We start from the raw sequence: 18,550 nt of genomic DNA, 5'->3' as shown, positions 1-18,550 counted from the left end.
ATTAGACAATTACTTACTTTGAACTTGCAGAATTTAAAAGTATGTATGTCCTCTGATAGAAAGGAGTTAGCATGTTTCCACACTCTTCTGCCTTATTTCCTCTTCTCTCTCCTACTTTAAAATCACCTAAGAAACTCTGTTAAGTTTTAATGAAGGAAGCCCAAAACATTGTCATTTTTAATTAATGAGGTCTAGTGAGTCAGAAATGGATACTTTGAAACTGTTGTAAATCGCCCTCCCCAAGATTATGAGTCAAAATGAGTTACGGCTCTTGTTTCCTTCTGAACAAGGCAAGAGAAGGGTCTTGTACCTGAGCTAACTGCATCCCTTTATAACACTTATTGTTGTCTCACAGAATTGGTTACATTGACGGTCCAGTCACACACACATACACACACACACACACACACACACACACACACACACACAGAGAGAGAGAGAGAGAGAGAGAGAGAGAGAGAGGGGAAATTGAAAAGATAAATTTGGGATTTTTCTCCCACAAACTTTGATACTAAATAGCAATTGAGTGCCAATGTAGTATGTAGTATAACTGACTCAGAGGTCAATCTTGTCTCTGCCATAAACCAAGAGTGTACTGGAGCAAGCTAGCTCTCATTTCCTCACCCAAAATAAGGAAGTTAGAGTAGTTATCTCTGAGGTTCTGTTTTGCAGTGAGATTCTGTGAACGTTTATCTCATAACTCAACTTTATGCTTCTGTTAAACAAATGACTTAGTCACAAACAATGACTTTTAATAATCCCAGATTTCAAAATATGTTTATCTCAGGCCCATACAATTTAATTTACCTGATCTCATTTTAAACCCTTTTATGGAAATGGATTTTTTTCTCTGCCCTTACTAGTATGTCTTGCCCCCTGATGTTTGTCCTTTCAGCTGTCCAGGAAAAGCAAAATTTTCTAGGAGTAGGACAAAAGCTTCAGGTAATGAAACAATATCGCTCTGAAATTCATCTTTTTCTTTATGTGTTTTTCAGAGATTGCGGGTCCTGCTTCCACTGTCTTTGCGTTGCAGTTCTTCCTCTTACTGCATGTCAGTTAATGTATTTATTTAACCAACTATGTGTCCTTAATGCATGTAAAGATTGTCAAACTACAATATCCTCCCATGGTGCTGAGGCTTAAATATTTGAGAACTACTCTTAGTTGTGCAGGTTCTATTTTATTATTAACTTAAAAACTGAATTTTATTAAAGAGAACTAGCCTTAAACACACTAAAGCCATTTCCAGATCAGTTATTCCTTTTTATACATTTTTTCAGTAAATATACAGTAAAACTTACAATGTATGAATATTTTACAATTATTACGTTTACTGAGTTGACTGACCCCATTATAAACTCTGAGAAGCATGAATCAGATTTGTTACTCCAACACTGAATTGATTTTGGAACTAGTAAACCAGTGTATAGCTATGGTAACACAGCTACTTTGTGTTTTAAGTATTATAGAAAGATGGCAAGTGACATTTCTTTTCTATATATTAAAAAAAAGTAACAGATTTACCACAAACTCTGATCCATAAACATAATTTTGAGGTGATTTTCCTTCCTTTTTGTAAAGATTTTCAGGAAACCTGATTTTAATGAAGGAAACTTTTGTCAAAATATACTGATATTAGGAAGTTCAACTTTTTCTTCTAATATCCTTATTAGCTCAAAAAACTTTTAATTTGGATTCACATTTTAAAAGGATAAAAACTCACCCCAATTCAGCAGGAAGCAGTTAGAGTGGTCGTCGGCCAACCTCCCCAACAGCACTTAGGTTTTCCTGTTGAGAGGGGGCACTGAGAGACAGGACTAGCTGGATTTCCTAGGCCGACTAAGAATCCCTAAGCCTAGCTGGGAAGGTGACCGCTTCCACCTTTAAACATGGGCCTTGCAACTTAGATCACACCCAACCAATCGGATAGTAAAGGGAGCTCACTAAAATGCTAATTAGGCAAAAACAGAAGGTAAAGAAATAGCCAATCATCTATTGCCTGAGAGCACAGCAGGAGGGACAACGATCGGGATATAAACCCAGGCATTCAAGCCAGCAATGGCAACCCCCTTTGGGTCCCCTCCCTTTGTATGGGAGCTCTGTTTTCACTCTATTTCACTCTATTAGATCTTGCAACTGCAAAAATAAAATAAAATGAAAGGATAAAAGCTATGATATTACAGGATCATTTAAATCACTGAGTCTCTTTATCTGGTTTGTGAATCTTTTTACTACTAAGGCATTGAGCAGTTGCAGTACTGTTTTTCGAGAGATTGAAAAGGCCGCTTCTGTCACATTTTCCTTCCAAAAGCATTTTCATGCCTGTGGGAGGCTTGATAGCTAGAGAAACACCAAGTGTTAAATACATGTTATTAGGGCTTAATCAAAGCCAAAAGTTTGTCTATAAATCATGCCCACTATCTAAAAAGTGAAAATTTTTGCCACACAAGCTCACTTTTTTTTGTCTATGTGACACCATAATTTAGAGCTACTTAGAAACCTATTGATATTACTGTTCTATTAACAAAATGAGAAGAGTCTCTGACCACAAGTGCTTAGTGTGCGTGTTATTTTCTGTTGGACACTATCTGAAAGATAGTAAGATCAGGGAGAAAACCTTCTTTCCCTGGATAACCTACTCCTCATCAAGGGCTTCAGTTACAGCCTAAATGCTGATACTTCCCTAAGTCTGTATCTTTTGCTTGGATCTCTCTCCTGACCTCCAAACCCTGAATTACAATCCATATCTGATGTCTCCACCTTGGTGCCTTGTTCATAGCTCAAACTCACCAGTACTAAAATTAATTTCATTAACTGCCATACCTTGTTAATAGTATCGATCTCTACCCCATTTCCGAAGCTTGAAGTCAGAATCATCCTTAACCCTTCCTATTTTCTGACCCTTTATAATCAGTCACTTAACAAAAACAACCCTACCAGTTCTACTTTCAAAGATCTCAAATCCTTCTCTTCTTAATCTCCACTTCCATTGTCTTGGTCCAAGCCTAACCTTCTCACTAGATTGTTGTGGTAACCTACTAATGGATCTTCTTGCCTCCATTTTTTTCTCCCATGGCAATCCATTTCCTACACCTGCTACTGGAGATATTTTTCTAAAGTTCATATGTGATCACATCACCATTTATGCTCAGAATGACTTAGGATTTCTTTCTTGTCACAGAAGTTTGCAGCAACACACATAAGGCCCACAGCAACCTGGCCTTGCCCTCTTTTTCCTGACTCATCTTCTATTCATCTTCCTGCATGAATCCTTCTCTAATCTCAGCAGTCTGCTAGATATCGCTAAAGATGTCAGACGATCGTGTACCATATATGTTTCTACTGATGCTGTTTTCCTTCTCTATCCTGTTTCCCATTTTATCATCTTACTCATCCTTCAGTGAGTTAGCTGTGCATGGGCCTGTCTTGCCAGCTAGATTGCAATCTCATTGTGGGAGGTAGAGTGTTTTACTCATCTCTGAACCTACTATGCTTGGTCCGTAGAAAAATCTCAATAAATATGTCATGAGTACTTTGAAGTTCTCTGACAGCCCACCTAAAGACCTAGCTATATATGTAGCTTATGCAGAAGTCAGATTTCCTGTAAACTCAACCTTATACAACCACAAAACTGAAATCAGATATTTTTAAAATAAATACAAAACTAGAAACAGGTTTAATGAGCTTCAGCACTAAGGCCATGCTCTATCTTTCCTCAGACAGCTTCAGGATTTCACTCACAACCTATTCTTATTTGGGGTAATGCCTTATGAGGTTGTTTAATTGCTTTTCTGGTTCCCAATAGGTGAACATACTTGCTATAGAGATAGGAAGGGTATATGTTCAATGATGGCCATGAAGAGGAGCTGACAGAAAAGCCAAATAAGGAGTGAGAAATTTAATATGTAACACAGATTATTAATAAAAGTAATGATAACTCACTATCAAGGAAAGACCGTCTCCTTATGTCCTCTGCTTAGAAGGCAGTATATTCTGTGGAACACTTTATAAAGATTTTCTGTTCAAAAAAAATTGAGACAGTGCTCACTTCAGCAGCACATATACTAAAATTGGAATAAAAAAGTGAAGATTAGCATGGCCCCTGTGCAAGGCTCACATGCATATTTGTGAAGCATTCTATGTATTTCTACCCAAATTAGAATGAACCAGAAAAACAATTCTGGCAATATGACAAAGCAGGGTTCTATAACACCCCTGAAAAGATCACACTAGCTCTCCAGTAATTGATCTAAACCAAGATGAAATCTTTGAAATACCTTTTTATAAAGAATTCAAAGGTGAATTATTAAGCTACCAAAGGAGATACAAGAGAAAGGTGAAAAACAACATAAAGAAGTTTGAAAAACTGTTCAGGATGTGAATGAAAATTTTTCTAAAGAGATATAGATATTTTAAAGAAAAACCAATCAGAACTTCCAGAGTCGAAAGACAAATTTAAAGAATTATAAATGCAGCGGAAAGTTTTAACAATAGGCAAAGTGGAAGGAAGAATTTCAGAGCTCAAAGACAAGGCTTTCAAATTAACCCAATCAAACAAAAATAAAGAAAAAAGAAAAGAAATGAACAAAGTCTCCAAGAAATATGGGATTATGTAAAATGGCCAAACCTAAGAATCATTGGTGTTCCTGAGGGAGAAGAGAAAGCAAAAAGTTTGGAACTTTTTGAGGAAAAAGTTGAGGAAAACTTCCCTGGCCTTGCTAGAGATGTAGATATTCAAATATAAGAAGCTCAAGGAACTCCTAGGAACTATATGATCCAGCAATTCCACTGCTAGGTGTGTATCCAAAAGAAAAGAAATCAGTATATCAAAGAGATAACCACATCCTGTGTTTGTTGCAGCACTATTTATAATAGCTAAAATTTGGAAGCAACCTAAGTGTCCATCAAAATATGAATGGATAAAGAAAATGTGGTACATATACACATTGGTGTACTATTCAGTCATAATAATGAGATCCAGTCATTTGCAACAACTTAGGTGGAACTGATGATCACTATGTTAAGTGAAATAAACCAGGCACAGAAAGACAAACATTGCATGTTCTCATTTATTTGTGGGATCTAAAAATCAAAACAATTGAACTCATGGACATAGAGAGTAGAAGAATGGTTACCAGAGGCTAGGAAGGTAGTTGGGTGGTGGGGCAAGGAAGGCAGTGACGGGGAGGTAAAGATGGTTAATGAGTATTAAAAAAAAATAGAAGGCCGAGGCAGGCAGATCACATGAGGTCAGGAGTTTGAGACCAGTCTGGGCAACATGGTGAAACCCCGTCTCTACTAAAAATATAAAAATTAGCCAGATATGGTGGCACATGCCCATAATCCCAGCTACTTAGGAGGCTGAGGCACAAGAATTGCTTGAACCCAGGAGGCAGAGGTTGCAGTGAGCCAAGATCATACCACTGCACTCCAGTTTGCATGACAGAGTGAGACTCTGTCAAAAAAAAAAAAAAAAGAAGGAATGAATAAGACCTACTATTTGATAGCACAACAGGGTTACTATAGTTAATAATAAATAATTGTACATTTTAAAATAATTTGAAGAGTGTTACTGGATTGTATTCAAAGGATAAATGCTTGAGGGGATAGATACCCCATTCTCAATGATGTGCTTCTTTCACATTGCATGTCAGTATCAAAACATTTCAGGTACCCCATATGTACCTACTGTGCACCCACAAAAAGTTTTTTAATTAAAAAAGAACTTCTAGGAGATTCTTTGCAAAAAGGACATCACCAAGAGCAGTGAGACAAAAGCATTAGGTAACCTGTAAAGGAAAACCTATCAGACTAACAGCAGACTTCTCAGCACAAACCTTATAAGCCAGAAGGAACTGGGGTCCTATTTTTAACCTCCTTAAACAGAAAACTGTTAACTAAGAATTTTGTATCGAGCAAAACTGTTTCATAAATGAAGGAGAAATAAATTCTTTTTCAGACAAGCAAATGCTGGGAGAATTTGTCACTACCAGAGCATCCCTACAAGAAATGCTAAAAGGGGTTCTAAATCATGAAACAAAAGGTAGATAATGCACCAGAATAGAACCTCTTGAAAGCATAAAACTCACAAGGCCTGTAAAACAATAACACAATGAAGAAAACAGAGTATCTGGAAAACAAACAACGTGATGACTGGAACAGTAACTCACATTTCAATATTAATGTTGAATGTAAATGATCTAAATGCTCCACTTGAAAGATACAGGTTGGCAGAATTGATAAAAAATTACAAACCACATATCTGTTGTCTTTAAGAGACTTACCTAACACATAAGGATTTGTATAGACTCAAAGGGGTGGAAAAAGATATTCTATGCAAATGGAAACTAAAAGTGAGCAGGAGTAGCTATTCTTGTGTCAGATAAAACAGAATTTAAAGCAACAACAGTAAAAAAAAAAAAAAAGATGAAGAAGGACATTATATAATGATAAAAGGATCAATCCAACAAGAAGATATTGTCCTAAATAAATATGCACCTCACTCTTGAGCTCTGAGATTCATAAAACAACTGCTGTTAAATCTAAGAAAAGAGATAGGTGCAACCCAGTGGTAGTGGGGGAATTTACCACTCCACTGGCAGCACTAGAGAGATCATTGAGGCAGAAAGTCAACGAAGACAGGACTTAAACTGCACTCTAGAACAAATGGACATAACAAATATTTACAGAACATTCTACCCAAGAATTGCAGAATATACATTCTTCTCATCCAACGTGAAACATTCTCCAGGATAAACCATGTGATAGGCTTAAAACAAGTCTCAATATGTTTTTAAAAGTCAAGTTGTTTCATAGTTCTGCGTGGCTGGGGAGGCCTCAGGAAACTTATAATCATGGCAGATGGTGAAGGTGAACCAAGCTTGGACCTTCTCATATGGTGGCAGGAGAGAGCAGAGAGCAAAAGGGAAAGAGCCCCTTGTAAAACCATCAGATCCTGTGGGAACTCACTCACTATCATGAGAACAGCATGGAGGAAACTGCGCCCATGATCCAATCACCTCCCACCAGGTCTCTCTGTAGACACATGGGGATTATAAACCAAGATTATGGAGATTACACTTCAAGATGAGATTTGGGTGGAGACACAGCCAAACCATATCATTCTGTCCCTGGTTCCTCCCAAATCTCATGTCCTCACATTTCAAAATACAATCATGCCTTTTCAACAATCCCCCAGTGTGTTAACTCATTCCAGCATTAACCCAAAAGTCCAAGTCCAAAGTCTAATCTGAGACAAGGCAAATCCCTTCCACCTAGGAGCCTGTAAAATCAAAAGCAAGTTAGTTACGTCCAAGATACAATGGGGGTACAGGCATTGGATAAATGCTCTTTTTTCCAAATGGGAGAAATTGGCCAAAACAAAGGGGCTATAGGCCCCAGGCAAATCTGAAACCCAGCAGGGTAGCCATTAAATTTTAAAGTTCCAAAATGATTTCCTTTGACTCCCTGTCTCACATCTGGGTCATACTGATGCAAGAGGTGGGCTCCCATGGTCTTGGGCAGCACTACCCCTGTGGTTTTGCAGGTTACAGCCCTCCTCTAAGCAGCTTTCACAAACTGTGGTTGAGTGTCTGCAGCTTTTCCAGGCGTCTGGTGCAAGCTGTGGATGGATCTACCATTCTGTGGTCTGGAGGAGAGTGGCTCTCTTCTCACAGCTCCACTAGGGAGCACCCCAGTAGGGACTCTTTATGAGGGCTCCAGTCCCACATTTCCCTTCTGCACTGCCCTACCAGAGGTTCTCCATGAGGGCTCTACTCCTGCAGCAAACTTCTGACTGGACATCCAGGCATTTCCATTACATTCTCTGAAGTCTAGGTAGAGGTTCCCAAACCTCAGTTCTTGACTTCTCTGCACTCACAGGCCCAACACCATGTGGAAGCCACCAAAGCATGAGCTGAAGCCATGGCCCGAGCTGTACCTTGGCCCCTTTTAGCCATGACTGGAACTGAAATGGCTGGGATGCAGGGTGCCATGTCTCAAGGCTGCACAGAGTAGCAGGGCCCCTGGGCCTGGCCCATCAAACTATTTTTCCTTCTAGGCCTCCAGGCCTGTGATGAAAGGGGCTGCTGGCAAGATCTCTGACATGCCCTGGAGACATTTTCCCCATTGTCTCGGCTCCTCATTACTTATGCAGATTTCTGCTGCAGGCTTGAATTTCTACCCCAGAAAATGGGTTTTTCTTTTCTATCACATCATCAGGCTGCAAATTTTCCAAACTTCTGTGCTCTACTTCCCTTTTAAATGTAAGTTCCAATTTCAAACCATCTATTTGTGAATCCATAAAACTGAATGCTCTTAAGAGCACCCATGTCACGTCTTGAACACTTTACTGCTTAGAAATTTATTCCACCAGATACCCTATCATCTCTTTCAAGTTCAAAGTTTCACAGATCTCTAGGGTGGGGGCAAAATGCCACCAGTCCCTTTGCTAAAGCATAGCAAGAGTGACCTTTGCTCCAGTTCCCAATGAGCTTCTCATGTTCATCTGAGATCACTTCAGCCAGGGCTTCATTGTCCACATCACTAACAGCATTTTGGCCAAAACCATTCAACAAGTGTCTAGGAAGTTCCAGACTTTCCCACATCTTCTTATCTTCTTTTGAGCCCTCCAAACTATTCCAACCTCTGCCCATTACCCAGTTCCAAAGTCACTTCCACATTTCCAAGTATCTTTATATCAGTGCCCCACTACCTCAGTGCCAGTTAACTGTGTTAGTTCATTTTCACACTGCTATAAAGAAACACCCAAGACTGGGTAATTTATAAAGGAAAGAGGTGTATTGACTCACAGTTCCATGTGGCTGGGGAGGCCTCAGGAAATTTACAATCATGGTAGAAGGTGAAGGTGAATGTGAAGCAAGCCTGGACCTTCTCATGCAGTGGCAGAGGAGAGCAGAGTGAGAGTGAAGAAGGAAGGGCCCCTTATAAAACCATCAGATATTGTGAGAACTCACTCACTATCACCAGAACAGCATGAGGGAAACTGCCCCCATGATCCAGTCACCTCCCACCAGGTGTCTCCCTAGATACATGGGGATTATGAGGATTATAATTCATGATGAGATTTGGGTGAGGACACAGCCAAACCATATCAGTAAAGTCTTAGGTTACAAAATCAGTGTGCACAAATCAGTGCACTACTATACACAAATAGTGATCAAGCTGAGAATCAAACCAAGAACTCAACCTCTTTTAAAATAGCTGTAAAATAATTAATAATAATAAATTATTTAGGAATATACTTAGCCAAGAAGATAAAAGATCCCTACAGGGAGAACTACAAAACACTGTTGAAAGAAATCATACATGACACCAATGGAAATACATCTGCTGCTCATGGATTGGAAGAATCAATATTATGAAAAAGACCTAACTGCCCAAAGCAGTCTACAGATTCAGTCCTTCTCCTATCAAAATACCAACATCATTTTTCACAAAATTAGAAAAAAATCCTAAAAGTCATATAGAACCAAAAAAGAGCATATGTAAATACATGTGTGTGCGCACATGTGTGCTTGCATGTGTGTGTATATGTGTGTGTATGTGATACTGAGACAAAGTTTTATCACTTAAAGGACTAAGATTTAGGTACTTCATTAATTTATTTACATGAACACCTAATTCCTTAATAATGTGAGATAATGGTTCTCTAATATCGCAGACCTGTTTTTCACAAATTTTACGTATTGAAAATATAAAAATCTGTTAAAGGAAGAACATTTTTCTTCTAAGTAGCTTCTTTCTCTGAGTTCATTCTGTTACTACAATACAATATTTATAAACTTATTGGCAGTTTGCCCCAGTAAAAGTAGTACAAGATATTTACAGGAATAACTTAAATCAGAATTAAAGTAATGATAATTGTTTGCTTTATATAATATGTTAGTTCTTCTAATCTTAGAGTAACCCACTCCTTTGGGTCATGTATTCTTATTTGTATTTATCTATCTACCTTTATGTCATGTTAGTTGCAGTATAGTAGGATAGTTTCTTGGTGTATGTACAGTCTCTGAAGTCTAAATATGTTTTGGAATATCTAGGGACATGAAACTCATGCATAAAAGTCAATTATAAAATAGTACATGATTTGGAATCAAATACTAAATTGTGTTGTTTAAATTATGAGTGTTACATAGAAATTTAGAAATGGGAAAGATTAACATGGGCTGAAATAGAGATGATGTTGAAGAACACACAAGTGGAATTGGATCCTACGTAGACATAGTTGGGTGTGTCTTTCTTGGGAAATGTGGTTGTGTGGTATACATTGGCCTTTCAGTGTGGCCATTACTGATGTGTACAGTTCAAAGTTTGGAGTTTCCCTGTTTGTCTTATTCTGTATCCCCGCAGCAATTTGAACAGCACTGAGCATGTAACAGATGCATGATCACTACTTGGATTAAAAGTCAATGAAGAAAGTGTATGATAATACATATTATATATAAATGTATATTTTATAGCATAATATTAAAAGCTAGGTTCTTTCATGACATATGACTACAAAGTAACAGGGCTGATTATTAATATACATACCAGAACTTCTTATGTACTGAAGTGAGTGGCATTCACCTTCAAAGTCATCATCATGGAAGCCTGCATACTCTTCTCCATAATACTGTCATTTCTCAAAATATTTTTGGAACTCCTTTTTTGAATTTCCCTCAGAGAGTCTGTGACTCATTCTTTTCAGTATCCTCAGAGTCTTTTTCAGCTAAGAGTGAATTTGGTTTTTGGAAGCAAAAGTCACGATAGGGCCAGGGATGGCGAGTAAAAGGATCTGCTGGGACATGCTACTTTGGATGACTATAAGTAATGAGTATTTTTCTTCCTTGACTCATAAAATAACCAAAGACAGTTATCTTTTTAAAACACAAAGTAAGTTGCAAGTTTTATCATTTTAAAACCAAGCCTTAGCTGGGTGCAGTGGCACATCCCAGCTACTGAGGAGGTCGAAGGAGGAGGATCTCTTGAGCCCAGAAGCTTGAGGCTAGCCTGGGCAACATAGTGGGATCTTGTCTCAAAAAAATAAAAAAGAAGAAGAAGAAGAAGGAGAAGGAGAAACAAAATCTGGATTACTCTTACATAACTGTCCTACTCCAGAATTGATCATGGCTTCCTACTTTTGGGGCCCCACCAGGCCTATTCAGCCTTACTTCCCACCCCCTACCACAGTCATCTTCTTTATTAAGCATTTGGTAAAATGGAGGATAGAATGGTTAATTTAACCTTTATTCAGTCTTGTCATGTTCTTGGGTGATCTCTGCAAGTGTTCATTATTATTGTAGCACTCGGTAGCTGGCAAAGATGTAAGAAGTTAGAGTGAATATACCTGGAACGTATTCTGAAAATCTGTTTGTTGGCGGGGGTGGATTTGTCTTTGTACCTTTTTACAAATTCTATCAGCATATTTTTCTCATTTGCCCTTTACTAAAGGCAGATGATCCGATTGTTTCATTGCAGATTACTTGAGGTTCTTGCAAGATATGACCTCTGGGTTCTTCAAGGAAGAAATTCCTGTTTTAATTGTTGAACCATACTTCAAAGATGATGTAAAGAATTTGCTGAAATATTTATGTTAAAACTCATTAGACATTAATGTGTTGTGGATAATTTCACTATATTGACATCTTTGTTTGTTTCCATATCTAGTTGAAAAATCTAAGTTTAGAAGAACTACAGATGCGATTAAAAGCACTGGACCCTATGATGGAACGGGAGATAGAAGAACTTCGTCAGAGATACACTGCGAAAAGACAGCCCATTCTGGATGCGATGGATGCAAAAAAAAGAAGGCAGCAAAACTTTTGAGTCTAATTTCCTGTCTGTTTTTAACTATTCTGGAGACCAAGAAACCACTAGGAATTGAAGGAATATTTGTATATTTTTAATCCTAAGATTTTGCCCTACAATTAGTCAGAGGTCAAAAACTGACAATGGTACATGCCCAGGTAAATTCCCAAAAGGCAGAATTGACAGTTGTATCTGCTGTGCATTCACTTTCAGATGAGGAGAACAAAAGAAGTGTATTCTCTTGTTCTGTCAGCTGCATACCAGCAGTAAAACTGTGTTTTGAAACGGAGGCTGCGTTTAGAGACCTTGAAAATCCAAAGCTATTGTTTAATTGTGCAGCACTGAAGGGCTTTATGTTACAATATTCTTTATTCCTATCTAGTATACTAGTCTATTTATTGTATCCCCTTAGGTAAACTTATTTATTTATGCTATTTTGCTTTGTTTTGTTTTTTAAGGACAACATCAGGATAGCTTTGGTGAAGATAGGGTCATATTAATACGATGATAATGTGCAACCAAATTATACTTTCTGCAGGGAGCTATGGGGTACATTCCTTGATTTCCAGGATAGTTTTCCAGTAGGAAAGTAATAATGGCAATAGTTCTCAAATGGGCTAGGCCTTTTTTATATCGAAGCAATAATTCCATTTTTACCCTTTGAAATTTTAATTTTTTGATTTTTGATGTTTGGTACAAATAGAACTATATATATTTAGGTAAAATAGATCTATCGTGTTTAAAACCAAAGAAATCAGTGGAATCCTTGCACAAAAAAGTATGATAAATATTTTTTAAAAAAAACTTAATACAAATGTAACTTGTTAATATTGTTTTATGTTTTATGTGTAGATCTAATAGCTGAACTGATTCAAACTGTAATAAGCTCATCAATTTCATTTCTATGAAAATGTGCTCTATTGTCACAGGATGTTTCTGTTGATTTTATTCATTTCCTGGGAATTGGTAAACATCATGTGCCTGATGATAACCCAGTAGCAAAAACATTTGTACTGAGTGGTACAAGCCTTGGGGACTGAAAAAAATTAAAAAAAAAGATTAAAACCATTAAAAAGAAATTCATTTTTACGCCGAATGAACATTTGTATGATTGCATTGGGACCAGTCATTTCCTAAGCTACATATGGCCATCTTGACAGTGTTTTTTCTTTTGTGTGTTTAATTATTATATGTAAATCATAAAGACAAATAAATTTCACTGTGCCACCCAGCACATTTCGTTTCTGTATCTTTGTTAAAACTCATGACCAGGACTCTGCATTTTCCAAGCAAGAGACGTATATTAGATAGGACAGGCTAGATTATGCAGTGCTGACAACCCTCACCCTTCAGCGGCTTCACATAGTACAGGTTATTCCTCACTCTTGCTCCAGGCCCACCCCAGGTTGGCAGGGCACCCTGCTCCTGTCATCCACACCCAGGGACCCGCTGACAGGGCCTCAACCATCTGAGATATCTGTGGTCACCACAATCAGGAGAAGGGGAGCTGGAGAGTTTCATACTAGCTCCAGCCAGCAGTGACACATGTCTGGTTGGCCACAACCCAGTATTCAGAATTAGTCACATGGCCACTCCTAACTTCGAGGGAGTCAGGAAGAGGAGCATCACCACGTAGCTGGAGGGGAGAAAACAGGAAAAGCTGATGAGTTCACTAATGTCTGTCACAGAAGGTGTATTGTCTCTGGAAAGCTTCCATTCCTTTTTAAAAATGATATTTGTACCCTAGGTAATGCCTCAAAGTGTCATTTGTCTCTCCCCTGTGGAGCTCTTACAAATAATAAATTGTATAATTGGATATAAATTATAAGATTATAGAAAGTGATAAGTATGAAACATATTAAGATTATTTAAAAATGAAGAACTGAATTTACAATATATGCTTCAGCAGATCTATACTGGAGTCTGTTGGGGACAGTTGTGTGAGTCGATCAACTGAAACACCCTGCCCCTTTTTCTTTTCCTAATTATTTTTCTTTTTACTAACCTGTTCGATACCTTGCCTGATTTGATGGAATCAAATGACTGATTTGCTGTCATCCAAGCAAAACCACCTACATGACATGGACAAGAAACCTATGAAGATGATTTCTCTTCAGTTTGCTAAACTAGAAAATGTATGCAAATTAATTCAATGAGGCCTGTTAACCACTCTTAATTCAGTCTCAAGAGTCCCCTTTTAATATGTCAAATGTTCCAATCACATTGCAATTTTCTGCAGTTAGACTTTATACCCTATTATATCTATGTCTGTTTAAGTATATGTACACAAATACACACATATATTTTAGAGAATTAACAGGAATGGGCATTGTTTTATTTTAGAGTCCTAGGAAACTCCAAAACATTTTAGGATGACCTACTTTAAAATTTTTCCTATATTCTTACTCTTTGCCCCTACCAGTCAAAGGAATTTAAGATATGTTTTGACGAATCACAAGCCATGAAAGAAATCTGGCTGGTCTCAGTGGCTCATGCCTGTAATCCCAGCACTTTGGGAGGCTGAGGCAGGCAGATCATGAGGTCAGGAGTTCGAGACCAGCCTGACTAATGTGGTGAAACCCCATCTCTACTAAAAATACAAAAATTAGCTGGGTGTGGTGGCGCGCACCTGTAATCCCAGCTACTCAGGAGGCTGAGGCAGGAGAATCGCTTGAACCCAGGAGGCAGAAGGTTGCAGTAAGGCAAGATCGTGCCACTGCACTCTAGCCTGGGCGACAGAACGAGACTGTCTCAAAAAAAAAGAAATCAAGTCTAGGCCAGGCTTAGTGGCTCACGCCTGTAATCCCAGCACTTTGGGAGGCTGAGGCCAGCGGATCACTTGAGGTCAAGAGTTTGAGACCAGCCTGGCCAACATGGTGAAACCCTGTCTCTACTAAAAGTACAAAAATTAGCTGAGCGTGGTAGCAGGTGCCTGTAATTCCAGCTACTTGGGAGGCTGAGGTCGGAGAATCGCTTGAACCCGGAAGGCAGAGGTTGCAGTGAGCCAAGATCACACCACTGCACTCCAGTCTGGGCAACAGAGTAAGGCTTTGTCTCAAAAAAAAAAAAAAAAAAACTTCAAGTCTAGTTAAGCCTTGATTAATCATGATGCTTAGGAAAGAGAGTTTTCTAGTTATTTTAATGAGTTTAAGAAGAAACCTATTTTAACCCTGGTTGCTGGGAACTTTCCAAAACTAGGTAAGTGTACTTTTCTGCACACACCATCCTTTAATAAATACAGTATCGTAAATGTAACTGAAGCTAGTGAGTCAGGGTTTCATCTTGATGAAAAGCTAGCATCATTGTATATATTGTCCTGTAGTTGATAAAGTTTTTTCTTTGGTGTAATGAACTTAGATGACTCATTTCTACAGACTTACAATACACTTAGCTTATTTTAGCAGAAACAGTTTTATGTTCAAAGTAGGAGCTAATTTGACAAACACTGGAGAAGAAAGTGTATTCAAATGGATTTCAAAATAATAACACCTGTTATTCGGGGCACTTACTGTATGCCAGACACTTCGATAAACAACCTTAAATGCATTACTTACGTGCTGTTATATTTTTCCTCGGCTTATTTACTGAATCACCTCCCCAGTGTTCAAAATCACACTCTACTCACTGAAGGATGTGTAGTTCTGTAACAGAAATTATATAATACATTAATAAGATGTTTTTAACATAGTCACTGGAAATCTTTTCAAATTACTGATTAGCATTCAATAGGATTGCTATTTTCATTTCCTATCCTGTATGTTAAAGATTAATGATTAAAATAACTCCTGAAAATAATAATGACATTCTAAGTAGAATATCATTAAAGAAAAATAATTGGAGTTATGTCGCATTACTAAACCATTATTAGGCATAGGCATTTAATTAGATATTTCATCAAAATGCAATTTTGGAGTACCAGGTTTTTTTGTTTTTTGTTTTTTGTGGCATGAAAGACTAGGAATCTGGAATATAATGAAAACTGTTTTTCTTTGCCGTTTGGGCAATGTGATGAGACCTGGACCCAAGGAAGTTTTACAGACCTTGGTTGGGCAGTCTCATGCCATTGAGTGGTGACTTCCAGGGAGTCAAGTCAGTTTTGCCCTGTTCCATACAAACAACCTTCAGCCTCAGCCAACTACCTTCTACTTCCTTTTGGGGTCCCGGAAAGACTCTAAGAGGGAAAGCAGAGGACCAGCTCAGTTCTTCCACCAACCTTGGAAAAACAATTCCAACTTCATGCTCTTCTCACATTGGACCACATCATTAGCCAGACTCCTTGCTGCCACTTTCTTCACTTGATAAAGCTACCTAAGTAAAAATTAGGATTTTTAAATCACTTTTCTGCTCACAGAATTTTGCCAAGTTGAGAATGAACTCTGTCTTCTGGCATTCAAGACCTGCAATAGGCCTCAGTTGACGTTTATGACCTTATCTCTATTATTGTTTTATTTGAGCCCTTTCCGCCAATAAACTGAACTGCTTCCAAACTCTATATAATTATTTTATTTGTGGGTTGTACAGTTCCTGATGGCAGAGACTTGGTGTTTATCCATCTTGTTTCCCCACAATGCATGCCAGTATATTAGATATAATTTGGTCTTAAAGTTTCATTGAATGCTGTGAGCTCAAACAAAAAAAAAACTGTCATTAATCATACAGGCTGTCTTTCTCCTTGGCATCCACATAATCACCATAACAACAATAATCATTTTGTGAGCATCTACTAAGCCATGCACTTTTGATACACCATCTCAAACCTCCACAACAAGATGCATATTCCTTTTAGTGAAAAAGAAAGGGAGGACTGAAAAGAAAGAATTGGAGAGATTAAATGAAGTCACACTGCTAGTTAACGCCAGTAGCAGCCTTACACTCCCATCTGTCTCTAAAATCTTTGCATTTCCACTTGACCACATAGCCTAATAAACAGGAGGTCTGGCTTTAGAATGTTAGGGTTGCTGAGCCTGCTTGCTGATGGCTCTTCAGTTACAACTTAGGACCGTTGTTGACTGACTTTACCTCTTTCACATTTCAGTGAAATCTGTATTTTCTGAAATGACATCCTTCCCACATGTAGAAAAAAGATGCAGGGTGCATGTATTCAAGCTTCCAAGATGAGTTGTACAAGAAGACTTTTTTCTTTTATTATTTTAGGATATATGTGGCGTTCTTGTGCCTTGAAATCTATGTTTTGTTGTATATGATAATGTATTATATTCTTTCCCTTATCGGTATTTTTTTGATAATGATTGCTTTAGAGAAACATTAGTCAGCATGGTGGAAGGAGCCTGGCATCAGAAATTAAATGATCTGGGTTCAAATCTCAATTGTTCTTTTGGACTTTTGTTGTCCTGGGCAAAAATTACCATTTAATCATTCTGTGTTTCAACATCTTCATCTGTAATACAGCAATTAAGAAGATCAAATGTTCTAGGACATGTAAAATATTTAGCAAAGTTTTTGACATATGACATGTAAGTACTAAATTTAAAAAAAACTTTTAACCCTTTTTAGTTTAGTGCCATGTTTTTGCAAGAATGAAGAAGGGAGGGTTCTGTTCCTTGATAAGCAAACTGATTGTTACTTCTAAAGTGAATTAGAGTCACCTAGAACCCAATTAGGCCTTCTCTTAAGGGCCTGACCTACTCTCTGGTGGTGATTTGCACTGAGGAAAATCTATCATGCTCAAATTTTTAAAGTATTCTCCTTATATGCAGAGCAGAGAAAGTTGTATATCTTAGTCCATTTTGTGTTGCTATAATGGAATACTTGAGACTGGATAATTTATTGAATACCTGAGACTGTGTAATTTAAAGAAAAGAATTTTAGACATGGCACCCAAGGTGTCCGAATAGGAACAGCTCCAGCCTCCAGCTCCCAGCATGAGCGACACAGAAGACAGGTGATTTCTGCATTTTCAGCTGAGGTACCAGGTTCGTCTCACTGGGGCGTGTTGGACAGTTGGTGCTGGTCCGCGGGTGCAGCCCGACCAGCAAGAGTTGAAGCAGGGCGAGGCATCACCTCATCTGGGAAGTGCAAGGGGGAGGGGAATTCCTTTTCCTAGCCAAAGGAAATTGAGACACACAACACCTGGAAAATCAGGTAACTCCTACCCTAATACTGTGCTTTACAAAGGGTCTTAGCAAACGGCACACCAGGAGATTATATCCTACACCTGGCCTGGAGGGTCCCACGCCCACAGAGCCTCCCTCATTGCTAGCACAGCAGTCTGAGATCTAACTGCAAGGCGGTAGCAAGGCTGGGGGAGGGGTGCCTGCCATTGCTGAGGCTTAAGTAGGCAAACAAAGTCGCTGGGAAGCTCGAATTGGGTAGCGCCCACCACAGCTCAAGGAGGCCTGCCTGTCTCTGTAGACTCCACCTCTGGGGACAGGGCATAGCTAAACAAAAAGCTGCAGAAACCTCAGCAGAGGTAAATGTCCCTGTCTGACAGCTTTGAAGAGAGCAGTGGATCTCCCAGCACGGAGGTTGAAATCTGAGAATGGACAGACTGCCTGCTCAAGTGGGTCCCTGACCCCTGAGTAGCCTAACTGGGAGACATCCCCCACTAGGTGCAGACCGACACCTCACACCTCACAAGGCTGGGTACACCCCTGAGATGAAGCTTCCAGAGAAAGAATCAGACAGCAACATTTGCTGTTCAGCAATATTCTATCTTCTGCAGCCTCCGCTGCTGATACCCAGGCAAACAGGGTCTGGAGTGGACCTCAAGCAAACTCTA

At 38.7% G+C, this 18,550-nt stretch overlaps 1 protein-coding gene across 1 annotated transcript in view; it reads left to right on the top strand.

Moving 5' to 3' along the window:
- STK3 (serine/threonine kinase 3) overlaps positions 1-13,045 on the top strand; it is a 485,544-nt gene extending 472,499 nt beyond the window's left edge. The window contains exon 13 of the mRNA XM_012000011.1: positions 11,671-13,045. Coding sequence (XP_011855401.1) covers positions 11,671-11,829 — 159 coding nt within the window. The 3' untranslated portion in view covers positions 11,830-13,045. The remainder of the gene's footprint in view (positions 1-11,670) is intronic.
- Positions 13,046-18,550: the final 5,505 nt, after the last annotated feature.

This window comes from Mandrillus leucophaeus, unplaced genomic scaffold (assembly GCF_000951045.1).
Source record: "Mandrillus leucophaeus isolate KB7577 unplaced genomic scaffold, Mleu.le_1.0 Scaffold611, whole genome shotgun sequence".
NCBI classification, from domain to species: domain Eukaryota; kingdom Metazoa; phylum Chordata; class Mammalia; order Primates; family Cercopithecidae; genus Mandrillus; species Mandrillus leucophaeus.
The sequence above is the reverse complement of the archived record's forward strand: the minus strand, read 5'-3'. Positions and strand labels throughout refer to the sequence as shown.